The sequence below is a fragment of the Phalacrocorax aristotelis genome, chromosome 12 (genome assembly GCF_949628215.1).
Source record: "Phalacrocorax aristotelis chromosome 12, bGulAri2.1, whole genome shotgun sequence".
Classification (NCBI taxonomy): domain Eukaryota; kingdom Metazoa; phylum Chordata; class Aves; order Suliformes; family Phalacrocoracidae; genus Phalacrocorax; species Phalacrocorax aristotelis.
The window spans coordinates 15127108-15143737 of NC_134287.1; the positions used below are offsets into that span (position 1 = coordinate 15127108).

The 16630-nt window shown below is 38.6% G+C and overlaps 1 protein-coding gene across 1 annotated transcript in view; it reads right to left on the reverse strand.

Moving 5' to 3' along the window:
- Positions 1 to 16630, reverse strand: part of GFRA1 (GDNF family receptor alpha 1) — a 150263-nt gene that overhangs the window by 26981 nt on the left and 106652 nt on the right. Inside the window, exons 5-7 of the mRNA XM_075108212.1 lie at positions 10323 to 10432; positions 4832 to 4966; positions 189 to 367 (exon numbers count right to left, since the gene is read on the reverse strand). Coding sequence (XP_074964313.1) covers positions 189 to 367; positions 4832 to 4966; positions 10323 to 10432 — 424 coding nt within the window. The remainder of the gene's footprint in view (positions 1 to 188; positions 368 to 4831; positions 4967 to 10322; positions 10433 to 16630) is intronic.

The window sequence follows — 16630 nt, forward strand, 5'->3', positions numbered from 1 at the left end:
AACTTTGATATGGTTTAATATAAAGAATACAAAATGAATTTTTTATAAGTAAATGAAATGTGAATGCTACAAGTGTACAAGATTTTGGGAATCCAGAAAAAAGTATTTATGCAGCAGAGGACTACTCTGTATGCGTATCTATGAAAAACTTTCATTTATGCACTGCAAAATGTACAAGACACTCTTACCTGCAGGTTTGCACATGCTGGTGAATCATTGTGGGTGGGTATTTCATTGTTGGTGTTCTCTGAACCTGTGTTTTTAAGTCTGGAAGCTGTTGTAGTTGTGGCTGTAGTGGTCTGTACTGGTAAGATTGGCTGCCACACGTTCACATCAGTACCATTGCCAAAGGCCTGAATTGCATTTTCTGTAAAAATAAATTACAGGCTATTTTCTATTTCTAAACAAATGGCAGAAAGCAGAATTGACTTTTTAATCATTATTATTATTACTCCACTGAAAATGTGTATTTATACAAATTCAACTTCTATGCTGAAAAACATGTCTTAATTTTGAACATACCAGAAACATGAACTGAGAGTCTGGGGTCACCTAATTATCTGGTGCAGCTTCTTTCTTGGAATGTTCCCAGTAATTCTTGACAGAAGCTCTAGGACTTACTGTAATCATTTTTGTTACCATCCAAAAGCCTCAAAAATTTACTCTCAAGATTTAAAATACAGTTTGAATGTTATGTCCTAATTCAGGCAGGTGATGCTATGCAGCAAACTAAAAAAAGAAAGCAGGCAAAATATTAATTTATTTCTTCAGCTTGTTGCAGTAAAACTAATATGCTTATAACTACAAAATGGTTTAACTAAGACAATCTTTTCCTTACAGTTTTCAATCAAAATCTGCATAATTAAGTGAGGGAAGCATGCTTAAACTAAAACTTTAGAATATAAAAGTTAAAAAGCTTATCATAGTTTCATGGGATTAAAGAGTGTGTTTATGGCAAGAGTAAATTGGTTGGGGTTTTTTATAAACAAATAGAAAAACAGTTTTTAATCAGGTCTTTGGGGATTCAACATGGATTTAGGGATTTCTTATTTCAAATTCTTTGTACAAGAAATCAAACAATTTCACTGGGGACTAATATGTGGAAGTTATTAATACTTCTTCTCAGTGGTATTCCTTGCCTTATAAAATAATTTACATTTAATCCTCATCTGAAAAAAGACATATTTTATTCTGATATAAGCTCTGAGAACTCCAACATGCAGAGAAGAATTTGTAAAAGGCGTGACAATCGGCTGGGTTGATGGAGACAAAATAGGAAGCGTAGAATGATATTTTTCTTGGGTTTACCTGAATAAGGCAATATATAAAGCAATATTTTCCTATGATTTCCTAAATTAACAGTAACTCTTTGTTTCCATTATTGCAAGAAGGATCACAGTAATACATGCAATACTTCCAGTTTTCTAAGTAAAATTGTACAATTAGTCTTCTTTAATTATTTCATAGAATCATATTTGATTATCCTCATGGTTCCCTTTCAACTTGAGATATTCTATGATACTGTGATAGAATCATAGAATCATAGAATAGTTTGGGTTGGAAGGGACCTTTAAAGGTCATCTAGTCCACCCCCCCTGCAGTGAGCAGGGACACCTTCAACTAGATCAGGCTGCTCAGAGCCCCGTCCAGCCTGGCCTGGAATGTTTCCAGGAATGGGGCATCAACCATCTCTCTGGGCAGCCTGTGCCGGGCCAGTGTCTCACCACCCTCGCTGTAAAAAGTATCTTCCTTACACCTAGTCTGAATTTACCCTCCTTTAGTTTAAAACCATTATGCTTTGTCCTGTCACTACAGGTCCTTCTAAAAAGTCTGCTCCCATCCTTCCTATAGTCCCCCTTTAAGTACTGAAAGGCCACAATAAGGTCTCCCAGCAGCCTTCTCTTCTCCAGGCTGAACAACCCCAGCTCTCAGCTTTTCCTCGCAACAGAGGTGTTTCGTCCCTTGCCATATTTTTGTAATATTTCAAATATATAAATTGTACCTTAAATATGTATTTTATAAATATAATTTTCTTACATATTTCAAATATATTTCAAAAGCTATGACAACTGTAAGGAGGTGCTTCTAGTGTCTAACTGCTCTAGTACAGGTCCCTCCAATAGTTTTTATTAACTAACTCACTGCTTTATGCTTTTCCTCCCACTTGCCAATTCTTTTTACTGCAGTGTAATGCAGGTGTGAACAAATCCTTTGAACATATAGATAGACACACTGAATCATATTCAGTTCAGTTGGAATTCTAGGGTATGTAAATGAATGTCAGGATATTCACTTTCAGAGTAGCTAAAATAAAGTGTTAAGATGGATTTCCAGAATTTAAGTTTGGCCATACCCTAACTGGTGTGGCAGCAGTTAGGACCAATAAACTTACATCTTCCAATAAAGAGGATAAAAGTACAAGCAAGGTAATATACAGCCTCAAATTTTAGGGTAGAATATATTTTATGTGGGACTTATTTATTTGGATTTTTAGCTTTCTTGACATTGGGACAATTTCACAGTTCTGATATAATGCCATTTTCTGCAGGACAGTGCTGAGATAAAGAAATATATGTCTAATGTGTAAAAAGAGAACAATGTAATGTTTGTCTTTATTGGGACTAATTATTAAAACAGACTAGAATTTTCACCAGTATTTTCACATCCACCTTTTGAAATCAAAACTTCCACTCTGGTATCAACTTAAGATATGTTGCAAAAGGCTTTTCAACTCTAAATTGGAATTTCTAGGCAAGCGCATACAGAGGTGCAAGAAAGACCTGGATTGCAGGTGTTTATGTGGGACATGGTAAACTCAGCTTCATATCCCAGCTCCACATCAGGCACAGTATGAATGTGAACCTAGGCCTCCAGCTTTCCAAGTCTCCCAGCCCTCAGGGTACAGTCTCAGCTATTCCACTTTGCATAAATAACAAAATGGGGTATTGAATAAACATTTAAGCTAGGTTTTCCACATCTTCTGTAAATGCTCCAAATCACTGGTTTATTTTCAAGTTTGAAGGGGAATTACACATTACCAAAACAGTCTAGCAAGAAATTCCTAGTTTTATCCCATTGTGGAAAAGCGATTTTTGTTTTGTCTAAAAAAAATGGGAGGGATTTTAATCTCATGCAATAAGCACAAGACATTTCTCCAGGCCCATTAATGGCAATTACAATCAAAAAAAATAATTGGAATTTTTCCTATTCTCTGTAAGAAAAAAACTTTGTATTAAACCGGAAACATCTTTAATTTCTTTATGAAGAAGACATCTCTTTCAGCTGGGGTAACTATAACTTGTCTCACAGTAACCTCTAATATCTTTGATTTGTCTTCATTAATATTTTTATACTGATAGAAGAAGAAAGGACAAGGGATTGCTCTGACTTTATGTTCTAAAAAGAACCTGTAACTTTCTAGCAATTAGTACATTCACAAACAAATAAAATCTGACGTATTAAGGTATACGTAAAAGGCAGCCCCATTAGGTTTGAAGAAGGTCTGATGCTATGTTGTTAAGTTACCCAATCATAGTCTGAATTGTTTCCTGTTTTTTTTTTTTATTTGTTAAACAATCTTGAGTAATTGATTCTTTCTTCCAGAGCTTAATAAATAGTGTATCAAAGAGCAACTCAAGTCACTCACTTTTTGTACACAAAGCTCTGCATGTCTCAACAACGATCCTGCCAGCTGAGAAGCTACTAATGGAGGTTTTCAGACCCTATATTAAAATACAGATGGAACCCTGCATTAGCATTAGCTCAGGTATATGGGGCTGGATGGGATGGTCTGGATCATCGAGTTCATTCATTATTTTTGAAAAAAAGGAACAATGTATGCTTCTTTTCATAAGCTGTTGAAATATGACTTTTAAAACTGGAAACAATCTTTTAGCCTTAAACTGCTGCTGGAAGCCTGTTTCTTAACTTTTGTCTGATGGTTACAAATTTTCCAATATCAAGCCTAAATATGTATGGCCAAAATCTCCCTTTTTGGTCTTGTGCCATTGTTGTCCTCTAGGTTAAGTAATGCTTCTCCCTCCCTGGGCTTGACCTTCTAATGCAATTTCAGAGGACAATCATGTATCCTTTCAACTTCTGTTCTGCTAGGCTAGGGAAGCCAAGCTCTTTTGGTCTCCTTATTTATCTGAAATTAAAACTCTGATGCACACTCCACATCACCCAATTATGCTGCTCCAGGCAGACAGGAAATTTGAAAAGAGAACCTGCCAAAATCAACTCCACTAAGCCATTCTGAAATTTATAATAGTCCCTAATTTGCAAGTGAGCTTTAACTGGAAAAATAAAAAAATCAATAATTTAACAAAATCTTGAAAATATGTACCATCCAGACCTGCGTTAAAACCAGGCATCGGAGATCAAGTAACCTAAAAAAACCTGAACTTTGGCTATAAATTGCAGGCACAATCCAATTTACACTTACCTACAGCAACTCCTTCATATCATAAACTACATGTCTTTTTTTATATGAAGTTCTTAAATTATAGAGAAGCCCCTCAGGTGTTGCAATTTTTTGATACAGATGCTGCCTGACTGTTAGGGTCCAAACATGATCTGTGATGTAAACATATTTCTATATGATACAACTATGTTATTTGAATTTTGTTCCAAGAACAACTTATGTTTTCAGTCTTGGCCATAAACCACAGTATCAGGCACATTTTTGTCTGTTTAGTTCTTACACTTACAGCAGAACGATGCTTACAAAGTGCAAAGAGATGGCCTTGATGTATTATAACATACTTAAACAGTAAAGAAATTCTAGAAAACATGCTAAAACACATTTAATGACATCCAATTTTTTACTTACTAAGGCATGTATTGTCCTGGAAGAAATTCAGAAATTTCAGGCATTCGTCTATGTCGTTACCACTGTTGCTGCAGTCACACCACGGGGCGACGCTGAGACTACTGGAGTCTATGTAGTTTGGCGTCATCACTGTGCCTATTAACAATGAGTGAAGTACAGTACTGTGAGTAACCTTTGTACTGAAATATTCTTTCCATACTAAGAAGATAACAAACAGCACTTGGTAAGTCATGTATTCGGAGATGGATTCACAATCCACACCCATAGCAGGGCTCTAACTTCCAGGCTTAGCAACGCCTGGCTCCCTTTGCCCTTTGACACCCAGCCCTCTGCCTTACTTCACACCCTTGGTTGTTTGAACGCAACCACTTTAGGGACTGTAACATGATTCACACATTAAAGACCCGTTGCTTTATTCCAAAAAGGTTTATATTGCATCCCCACAGAGAGCTGCATCAGCAAAACTGAGAAGTGGAAAACTGTGGCACAGAGGAAGGATGGATTGGGAGAACATGGGAACCTCTTAAAGGGCTTTTCTGCCAAATCAAACATATGCGGACCTGTGCCCTTAGAGTTGCACTCTAAAACTCCAATTTTTCTTCCTCACTTGTGTTTTTTCTCATTTTTGTTCTGGCTGCAAATTAATGGCTGAAACTAGACATCCAGACCTGAGCTTCCTCGTTGAGTCTGCAGCCAGCCTAGAAAAACAGTTCTGAAATGCATGAGCAAGGAGAATGCTAGTCATGCTGAGAAGAGCCCTAACACATCTTGGAGGAGCCTTGACCCTGGGGTGTTCATTAGGGACCTGCCAACAGAGTGGGATATGGCAATGAATGAAGCAAAAATATAACCAGCATGCATAAAATGGTACAGTAGATTCTCTGCAGGTAATAAATTACTATTAATCTTGCTATGACGCTACTATTTCAGTACAGTGATTGTTTCCTAAACATTGTCAACCACTTGCAACCACAGATTCATTCTAACTCTATTACAAATTCTTGGGTAAATATTCTCACATTTATATGTCAACTCAAGGCTACCAAGAATGAAACAAAACCGAAGAATGCATTTTGAGTCCTAAAAAATATACTGCAACTGTTCATCGCTCATCTGGCTCAGGCAACTGTTATATGATCAGCACTTACTCAAACCAGTAGTCTCACTGAAAACATCTCCCCAGAAGGTCAGAGATTTCAAATGTCTCTAAGGATCGAGGAGTTTGAACCTTTATTTTATTTGTCTGAACAAACAGGAAAAATTAAATAAAAAAGGGCAGGTATTCCAGACTTGTACTGATGACAGTTGTTTCAGGAAACGCATTCCTCACTTGGTAATCTACAATTCTAGGACAGGCTATATATCATGAGGAAATGTGATTGCATCTCCTCACAACTGACATCAAAGTAGTCATTAAGAGATGGAATACATGAAGGACAAATATTAGAGATCCGAAGTGGACACTAGCAGAGAATATTTGGTCCGTAGGTCTGGGGTCCCAGAGTCTGCAATACCACACAGGGAAGGGCTATCAAACACCAAGCTGAAAAAAGGAACATTAGAAATAACACAAATCACAGAATGACGTCAAACAGCCTTTCAGTCACCAGGCAGCACTGGGGACTGAACAAATCAACATGCACACTTCTTCATACATGACCTGGGAGACAAAGGAGAAAAGACATTAAGGGCTGGCCTGAGAAAGCAGTAATGTATGTGAAAATGAATGCAGTGCCACTGCCAATCTCACAAAAAGCATCTTTTGTCTTGTTTTGGGTTGTTCTTAAATTAGAATGCAATCCCGTGCCTTTATCTACTTCCAACTTTTAACAGATAGTTGTAGTAATAGTTGTTTAAATTCTACATGAGATTAGCACATGAGTAAATAGCACAGTTCAAAATTTATTAAATGGAGGTACAGAATTTAGTAAAATTTGCAAAAATCATTTGCAATGATTTAATGAAAACTGGACAGTAGATAAATAAGAAGAGAAATGATGTTAAATTAAAAGAAAGCAAATGAAAATATCTATTAATTATCCATTTGATGGTTCAGTACACTATTTCAACCACATGACATGGTCTGAAAAGACATGAGAGAAAATAAAAATCAAGAGGATTTTGCAAAAGGAAGGAAAAAAGTAGGCTAACAAAAAAAAAGCTAAGTAACAAATGTTTAGTGAAGGGTTAAAAAACCCAGAAAGGTGCTGAGGAAATTTAAAAGGTCACTGAGGTAAGACTTTCTTATCACAAAGAGGTAATAAGGTAATTAAAATGGGTCAAGACAGGGGCTAAAAGTGTAACAGATATCAAGCTACGATGAGGGTTGATGAATACAGGGAAGACAGGACAAGGAATGTGTATACACAGCACACAAACTGTACATCCAGCAAAAACAGAATGGCTGAAAGAGCAGCTAGTAGAAAATCAGCCTGTCATTTAAACCTGGGGGCAGATGTGAACCGAAGCAGATTATGTGCTTGGTTTCCTGGGGTGGATTTTCTTTTTTCCCTGCAATGTGTGTGCCTTCCCCTCCTCCCCCCCACTAGCTGGCATCTTGGAAATTCTGCTGAAGGACACTAACGGATCAGAGAAACCATGGTGGTTGGCAGTAAAATAGAACATGCTTGCTTTTCTGTGTTCTTTCTATCAAATAATTCTGTGATGGTCTCAGTAGTAGGCAGTCAGGTCTCCATATTTTAGACAAAAGCAGAGTTGACCTGAACACAGCCAAGAGGTTGCTCAAACTAGGGTCAATTAAAAATGAGGAGATGGATGGTGAGTCCAGGAGGAGGGACATGTGACTTTAGTTCTTTTGGCCCAAGGCAACTCCAGTTTATTCACACAAACTATCATGGAATTCCTGAGAATCCCAGGGAAATTAGATGGATTTTACAGAAAACTAGTCAAAATGTGTCAGAAAGTGAATGCTAAAGCAGATCTTGAAGTCAGCAGTTAGAGAAATACCTAACTGATGTGGGAGTGCAGACAGGTCCAGATGGCTTAACTAAGCTGTAACCAAAGCACTGAATCTCAAACAGGGCTGTCTCCAACCTTAGTCTACATTGAATAATTTTTATATTTTCCTTTAATTTTTTTTAAAATATTAATTTATTCCTACTAATATACCAAGGAGCCTAAAGCAGTGAATTAAGATTTTCAAAATTCTTGTAAAATATACATAACCTTAAAATTATATGCATAACACCTTGATGCAAACCTTAAAGAATCCTATATAGACTGTTCTCCATTTAATTGGTAAAGTACCTGATACAAAAATGTCCTGACTCTATTCCCACTTAAGTAATTTATTTCAGGTGAGATTCCAGTAATTTCACTGAGGTTAACTCTGATTTACATCTCCACATGCAGAATCATGTCCACTGTACGTTCAACAGAGAATCCTCAATTTCCTGAAGAAACTCTATGGAAGCACAATTTTTGCTACATTTAATGAAATGGCTAAATGAAATAATATTTTATCTTAATGAACAATATTTTATCCCTATTAAAACACCTGGAGATCCTGAAGCTCTGATGAATGAATGGATCCGTAACAGCTTCTTTCCCACAGTCTATCTCTTCTTCCTGTGTTTACATATATTAAGCAGACATTTGAAAGATTGTACCTCTGATTTCTATCTCAGTGTCTTACAAATTTGACGCTCTTCATATAATTTACTCCACTTTTATATCAGCTTGATATCAGAAGCAGGAATTTACTGCTTCAGCACATAAATGTTTTTTGGTAATTTTCTTGGTTTATCAGAATTACTACCAAGAAGTAAAAACCCTTGTAACACTACTCAGTACCCATCTTTTTGCATGTGTCTAGGGGCTAACATGCATGAGGAAAGAAAGATGCTTATTTTTCCCTTTGAAAATTAGATGTCCTTTTGATTTCAGCTCCTTAGGGTTCCATTCCACGTTCCTGATGTGTGGCCGTGTTTTGCAGCATGGTCATCCACAGTAACACAAAAACATGTGACTAGAGAAGCCAGGCCATCCTTGAGGTTAAATTGAAAAGTGGATCCAACAAAACTGCCAGCACAATTCATTGGGTCCAGCAAGAACTTCTTGGCAGCTCTTACGCAGAAGTATCTGTTAGTAACAGTTACTCTTTGCCAGCAGCTAGACTTCTTAGTCTCATTGACTAGATCAGATTTCAAGGCTATTCAATTCTTTGTTTGAGTCAAATGACATTCTGTCATAACTGTTCATATGTTATACCCTTTGCAAACTGTCTTCATCCCTTAAGTTGTAGAAGCGTATCGTTTGAAACCGTCACATCTTATTTTACCAGTTGCCACATGGACTCACCTCACTTGTTAGCTGCTAGAGTAATAAGAATTATAATATTGAGCCAGTGAATATAGCTTTCAGTCATTTTTTCAGCAAAACCAACCTATTTTAGAAATATTTTATTTTGGATATTATCTTCAAAGATATTTATTTAACAGCAGGATCTGCTTCAGGGCCTCAGCTGGGACCTTCAGGTCCAACAGAAGGGGATATTACTGCATCACAGAAGTGCAGGCTGTAAGCTTAAAACCATCTTATCTGGTGGCCTTTCAATTTTGTTTGTTTGGTTTTTTTTTTAGAGTTTTGACATTCACTTATTATTTATTGCCCAACCATGGTATTTCTACAACAAGTTCACCTTCCTGAGATGATCCCTCTCTTTCAGGAACCAAATACATGAAGTGGTATATGGAATCTGACTTGCATAAAGGCATCCTTGTGCCTGTTGAGAGGCAGAAAGGTGACAGCAAACAAAATGAATCATGTTGGGGATGGAAGAGGATTTCAGAAGAGAAATTTGGTCTTAGTTCACCTCCATCGACAGGCATCTCAGAAAACATTTAGAGTGGACAGAAGGACATCATAAAAAGAATAGCAGCTGGAAGTGAAACAAAGCTGGGTTGGTCTACTGTCTTATTCCTCAAATATCCTGAAAACTTTCCCTGAAGACCAAGAGGTATTCACCCAACCTTGTGAAGACAGCTGCAAAATCAACCAAGCTGCAATTTCACTTGTTCTTTTAACTTCCTGCTTCACAGACCTGTCCAAATTCAACCATCTTATTAAGCTTTACTTCATAAGCATGAATTTATTTCAAATTCAAGCACCTTTCTCTCCTCGTCTTCTATCCTTAATTTCCTTGCAATGTACAAATTTACCCCAGGAATCTCTGTAAGGTAAAACGAGGCCAATACAGTTAGGTGAAAAATTTTCCCTAGTATTATATTGTACAGTATTATATTTATTTTATATGTATTATAAGTTTTATATTTATTTTATAAGTATATATATATATATATAAAATTATATATATATATATATATATAAATATTATATATATTTATTTTATAAGTATTATAAGTATTATATTATATTATACAGTTTTCATTTCATGTGGGCCTTCAAAATATAGTTTGGGTGTTTTTTCTTAGACTGAGCAAGCCCCCACCCTTCCCTGCCTCCTTCTTACCAATAAGCCCCGAGTAAGCGAGGAGGCAGTCAGCATAGTTCTCCTTCAGACAGCTACTAACAGACCGTGACTCAGGCTGGCAGTTTGTGAAGAAATCTGCAAGGCGAGATCTGCAACATGAAGAAAAATGCATATCTTTAAAAATCAAGCCTGCAGGCATTCTTACCTTTTACACTTTTTTATTTTTGGATGCTTTTTTATTTCTTTAACTTAAACAGATATTGGACACATTTCAGCTGATAAGAGTCTCTTTCTAAGATGCATCTCTTTCCAGAATCCATTTTTGAGTCAGAACAAAAAAGTGTAAGAAGACAGTAAAAAGGGACAGAACAACAGGGAAACGCCTGCCCTTTAATAAAAGAAATGCTCTGCATTTTCATGCCAAAAAAAAAAAAAAAAAAAGACAAAGAGCGACTTTATCATATGAACAGTCATTTTGCCTGGATCTGAACTCTTAACTGGAATCTGTTCTTCTGCAGATTCAGAACACAGTTTCTGCTGTTCTACTGATTACACAAAACTGCAGCGGCACCGGCTGCCCAGAGAGGCTGTGGGGTCCCTTCCCTGGAGACATTCACACCCTCCTGGATGTGGTCCTGTGCCCCTGCTCTGGGTGTGCCTGCTCAAGCAGGGGGTGGGACGGGGTGAGCTCCAGAGGTCCCTTCCAACCCCTACCATGCTGTGATTCTGTGATTCTGTACGTTTGTATTCAAGAGTCCTCATACTACGTGACTTGAGGCAGGACCTGCTTTGGTACTGCCATGAGTTTCCAGGGAATGGGCTTACCCCTGCACTGGACTGGCCTGCAGAACGAGCTGGTTGAACTGGGGTAGCAGGCAGATCCAGATGGCATGGTCTCCATAGCCCCCTGGAGCCAAGGTACTGAGAATCTACTTGTTCTTGTAAAATGTGCATTTATCTGAAGTCTACAGTATTGAGCCCAGGGCTGAAAAAAAGGAATATGTGCTCTACATCAAGTTCTGCTGCTGAATGGCCATATTATCTCCACTTACCTCAGTTACCCCACATCCAAGAGGGAAGAGCAGTGCTTACTTACAGAAAGTGCTTTAAGACTAGTATTGAAGCTTTACGGCAATTAACAGATTACTACTATGTTGGAAACCAAAAAACCAAAAAACCGAAAAACCAAAAAACCCTCTGTCTTTACTGTCTCTGTATGGTCCCAGGCTTTGGGAACAAAATTGCCAATTGAACCAAACACCAACCCACCATCGGTGAAGGAAGAGTTAGTCTATGAATTACTACAGGAGCTTGACCCCCACAGATCAATGGGACCTGACGCCATCCATCCGAGGGTGTTGAGAGCTGGCTGGCATCATCGCAAGGCCACTCTCCTTAATCTTCGAGAAGTCATGGAGAACGGGGGATGTCCCAGAGGACTGGAGGAAGGCAAACGTTACCCCTATCTACAAGAAGGGCTCGAGGGAGGATTCGGGTAACTATAGGCCCATTACTTCAATCCCTGGGAAAGTTATGGAACGAATCCTCCTGGGGGCCATCACAAGTCAATTGAAGCACGTGATTGGGAAAAGCCAACATGGCTTCACTAACGGCAGATTGTGCTTGACAAACTTGGTGGGCTTCTATGACAAAGTGACTTGCCTGGTTGACAGGGGGCAGGCAGTGGACATTGTCTACCTGGACTTCTCCAAGGCCTTTGTTACAGTCCCCCACAGTCTCCTCCTGGAGAAATTGATGTGTTATGGCCTAGACAAGGGGTCTGTGCAGTGGGTGGGGAACTGGCTGACAGGCCGCACCCAAAGGGTGGTGGTAAATAGCTCTTTCTCAAACTGGCAACCTGTCACTCGTGGAGTCCCCCAGGGATCAATATTGGGCCCAATGTTATTCAACACCTTCATAAGTGATCTGGATAATGGGATCAAGTGTAGCCTGATGAAGTTTGCTGGTGACACCAAGTTGAGTGGGGAAGTCGACACTCCAGAAGGGAGAGCTGCTCTGCAGGGAGATCTGGATAGGCTGGAGGAGTGGCCAGCAAGAACCTTATGAAGATCAACAAGGAGAAGTGTAAGGTCATGCACCTGGGAAAACATAATCCGGGAGTGCAGCACAGCCTGGGATGCACCTGGCTGGAGAGCAGCTCTGTGGAAAGGGACCTGGGGGTCCTGGTGGACAGGAAGCTCAACATGAGCGGACAGTGGTTGCTGCAGCCAAGAAGGCCAACAGGATGCTGGGTTGCATCAAAAAGGGCATCGCCAGCAGAGAGAAAGAAGTCATCATCCCGCTCTACTCAGCGCTTGTCAGGCCACACCTGGAGTCCTGTGTACAGTTCTGGTCCCCGCTATACAAAAAGGATGTGGACAGGCTGGAAGGGGTCCAGAGAAGGGCCACCAGGATGATCAAAGGCCTGGGAAGCTGCCATACGAGGATAGGCTGGGAGAACTGGGTTTGTTCTGCTTTGAGAAAAGGAGGCTCAGAGGGGATCTCATCACTGTGCACCAGTACTTAAGGGGTAGCTACAGAGAAGATGGAGACTCCCTTTTTACAGAGAGTCCCATGGAGAGGACAAGGGGGAATGGACACAAATTGCCCTTGGGGAGATTCTGATTGGGCACCAGAGAGAAATTTTTCACACTGAGGACAGCCAACCATTGGAGTAATCTCCCCAGGGAAGGGGTTGACTCGGCCACGTTGGACACCTTCAAGAGTTGTCTGGACAGGGTGCTGGGCCATCTTGTCTAGACTGTGCTCTTCCTAGAAAGGTTGGACTACATGATCCCTGAGGTCCCTTCCAACCTAAGATTCTGTGATTCTGTCAAAAAGGACTAGCAGCCAGGAACTCTTCTGGTTATTTGCACTTTAAAGGGCACATAATGGTCCCATTCATGTCTGTAAAATTTGAGAGGCATCACACAGGTGGGTTAAGGTCCTACATGTACAGCCACTCTCCTGCTGATCTTGGTCTGCTCTCCTCAACTCTACTAGTGCTTTCACTTAGATTTGTAAACTTGGAGCAGTGATTTTTGTTTATTTATAAAGTGTCATTTAGACCTTTATCTCCATGAACAAAATTATTTTACCTCCCTACTTCGATCTTCTCTTCTGTGAAAAAGGAATGAAAATGTTCTTTTGCATATAACAGCTCACAGTGATGTTTCAGGATCAGGTGTTTAATCTTTGTAAAGCCCTCTCAAAATCAGAATAGTATAATCTATGCATTTTCAGTACTGCCTTAGCATTATGTAGATTTGCAATATAAATTCCCTTTTTTAGTTTTGCAATGAAAACACAAAAGTTAGCAGAAACAGTGATTTGCAAGTAATTTACTTTATTTGTTTACATGCCCCAGAGACTAATTATCTTTGTTTGCTTTATTGTTTCACCAATCTCAGAACGGGACTGGATGTACACCATTAATTGGCCTGAAAGTAGTGATGGGCAAACTTCAAAAGGTTCACAGGCTTAGCTCGAGAAAGCATGCTATAAATAGATGGTATGCAAACTGTACCTGAATTTATCAGAGCTATTCTCATGACCTCTTTTTAGTGCCATACCTTGCTAACTGTACTGACACCAGCAAATTCATGGTTGCATTTAAACCACAGTCAACTGTAAGCTTTTCTCTTGCTCCTTTCCCTTATTTAACCATTTAACCTTGAGATGGACATCTGTACCCAGGTGCTTTTAAAAGCTTTAAAAAGTCAAGCTCTCTACTGATCCTTCAAGATACCCTATACATATACGTAGACTTCTAAATTTCCATAAAACCTCTACCTTCCTGGTGAATATATACTGTACCTACCAGGAGACAGACTGAGAAGAAATGGATTCCAAGGTACGGGAAGAGATAAATAGCAACACCACGAAGAAAATCTGGGCAAGGAAACCCTATGTCACTGCAGGGATTCCTCCCTCAGTCAATAATTAGGATAGTGGCTCAGATCCAGCCTTCCGAGCAGTTGGGGACAAAGGAAGTTGACAGTTTCTAAGGTCTTCAAGAATTCTACTAATACCTGGATAAATTCTGTTTGAGAACAGAAAAGATCCTATTTCATCTATCTAGTGTGAAAAACCTTTGCCCTGGTAGAAGGAGGAAGCCTTCTGTGCAGCATTTTTGCATTTCTAAGACAAACTAGCTCCTCAGATTTGAATTTCGTTATTTATGTGACCACAAATAAATCTTTTTGGAGCTTCAATTATATGATCATCATCTTGAAAATCCTGAAAATATTTCTTGCAATCATTTCAGCATTCTTAAATGTCCAGTCCTCCCTTAGATTATTAGGTGCATTGGTCCAGAGATCATTTAATACATTCCTCTTCTCTAAACGTTTTTAAGGACTGATAACTATGGAATAGTACCAGTCATTTACTACCCAGCCTGCTTAAAGAATTTATTTGTTGTAAACCCTAAAGGAGGCTAAAAATTGCTCTGCTGATCCCTCTTGCCTACAACTTGATTTCTATGTTAATTTCTGAAGAGTTTTTTGTGGTCATAAAAGGTAATGATCTGACAATGTTGCACATTTAAGTTTTCATAAGCCAAATATAGTCCAGATAGCTCTGGTCCAAGCGTTACTGGACATCATCATACCCCTCCTCCCTAGTGAGTCATGTAAACTTCATACTATGCAAGTTCTCACTCTCTCCCGAGCTGTTAACTACACCTGATATTTATGTGGATTAATTTTCACTGGAGATAAAGTTAAGGCCAGTTTTATTTAAAACCAGAGACAGACCTCCATCTACAATAAAATTCCATCATTTTCACTGACAATGCTGATTAATGCTCACTGAAGATCTAGTCCCAAATATTTCCAGTAGAGTGGCACTGATGAAAGTGTGCTCATCGGCAATACCAAAATATTGGTACCGCTATTTATCGAGAGAGAGACAAATTGGCCTAACTAGGAATCATATTATCATTTATCCTGAAGTATTATACATGATATTAAGACCTGTTTGGGTAATAGAGACAATCCTTTTGGGGACCCTAAGAAAAGCAATCAGATGATTGCAGTCCTATAAAAAATATGCATACTGTGAATATACATAATATTCACTTAGTGTTCTTCAGCAGGAAGCAACTTGCAGGTAGTAACTCATGGGTAAGTGTCTGACCCGTGGCTGAGTAGTTTGGTAATCTAGAGGACAAACAGAGCTTGCAACGCATGGGCCTTTAAGTGTGCACCATTTTACATGTGCAATGTACATTTGTGTATCTATTTGCTAGATGGCTGGAGAGAGGGAGAGACAGGCAGTTTTATATTGCACGTAACATGTAGCAGGATGTCTTTTAAAAGGAACTATTAATTTATTTTTCTGTTGAAGAATCACAAATCCTCTTTGTGCACAGCAGCATTAATGATTTTTTCCCCTTCCATTGCATAAAAAAAAAAAAGGATCTGAAGGAAACCACACAGAAATCCTCTTCCCTGAAAGAAAAAATGTTCCTTTCTTTGTAAGGCAAAAATGCACAAATTAAATGAGTCCTATCTTAGTCCTGGAAAATCTCCTCAAAGTAAACTGCAGATCTTCTGGAAAGCTTACTTTAAATATTTTGTATACCACTAACTGAAAAAATAAGTATAATCCTATTGGAAAATTCAAAGAAAATCTGCTCAAACAACAAGCAACATTTCTGAGAAGAAGAGAAAAAAAATCCCAAACATGCTATTCTCCTATGCTTTATATTAGCACCGGTGAAGTAATTTGTAACTGTTAAAAACACAAAGAAAACAAAGTTGGGGTTTTTTCCTTATGATAGTGTTTCTTCAAATACTCAGCAGGATAAATCAAAACTTTCAAATTTTGCTTACAAATAAGCTTTGTTAATAGCAGTATTGTTTTTAATCTGCATATAATTTTTGAGGCAATTTAACTTTAGATTAGCACAGCCTATTGCATAGGCAACATTGATTAGGTTTTCACTGTTTTTTATTCTCAAAGTTTTGTAACTTTTTTGTAAATTTCTTTGATGTTCTGAAACTATCTTTGATATTTATCTGTTCTCCCTCTTTAAAGTTTGTCAACTCAGCTTCAGTACTGGTGCAATATTTAAAAGCCTCATGAATGATGAAGTTGCAGAAAAGTTCTAAAAATGCATTTTTAGTTTGAATCTGATGTAAATCATGGCCAACTGGAAAGCAGCTCTACAAACTAGCCATGAGCCCTCCTCAAGAAGTATCATTATTGCTGGGCTGGCAGGTGCTGATTTATCTTCTCTCTGGCTGTATACATCTTCAGTTGCTGGTACACAGGGGCTGAGCCTTGAGAGAGAGAAATCTCTCTTAGCCTTGCCTTTGCAGTGGTGATCTTCAGACCAAGAA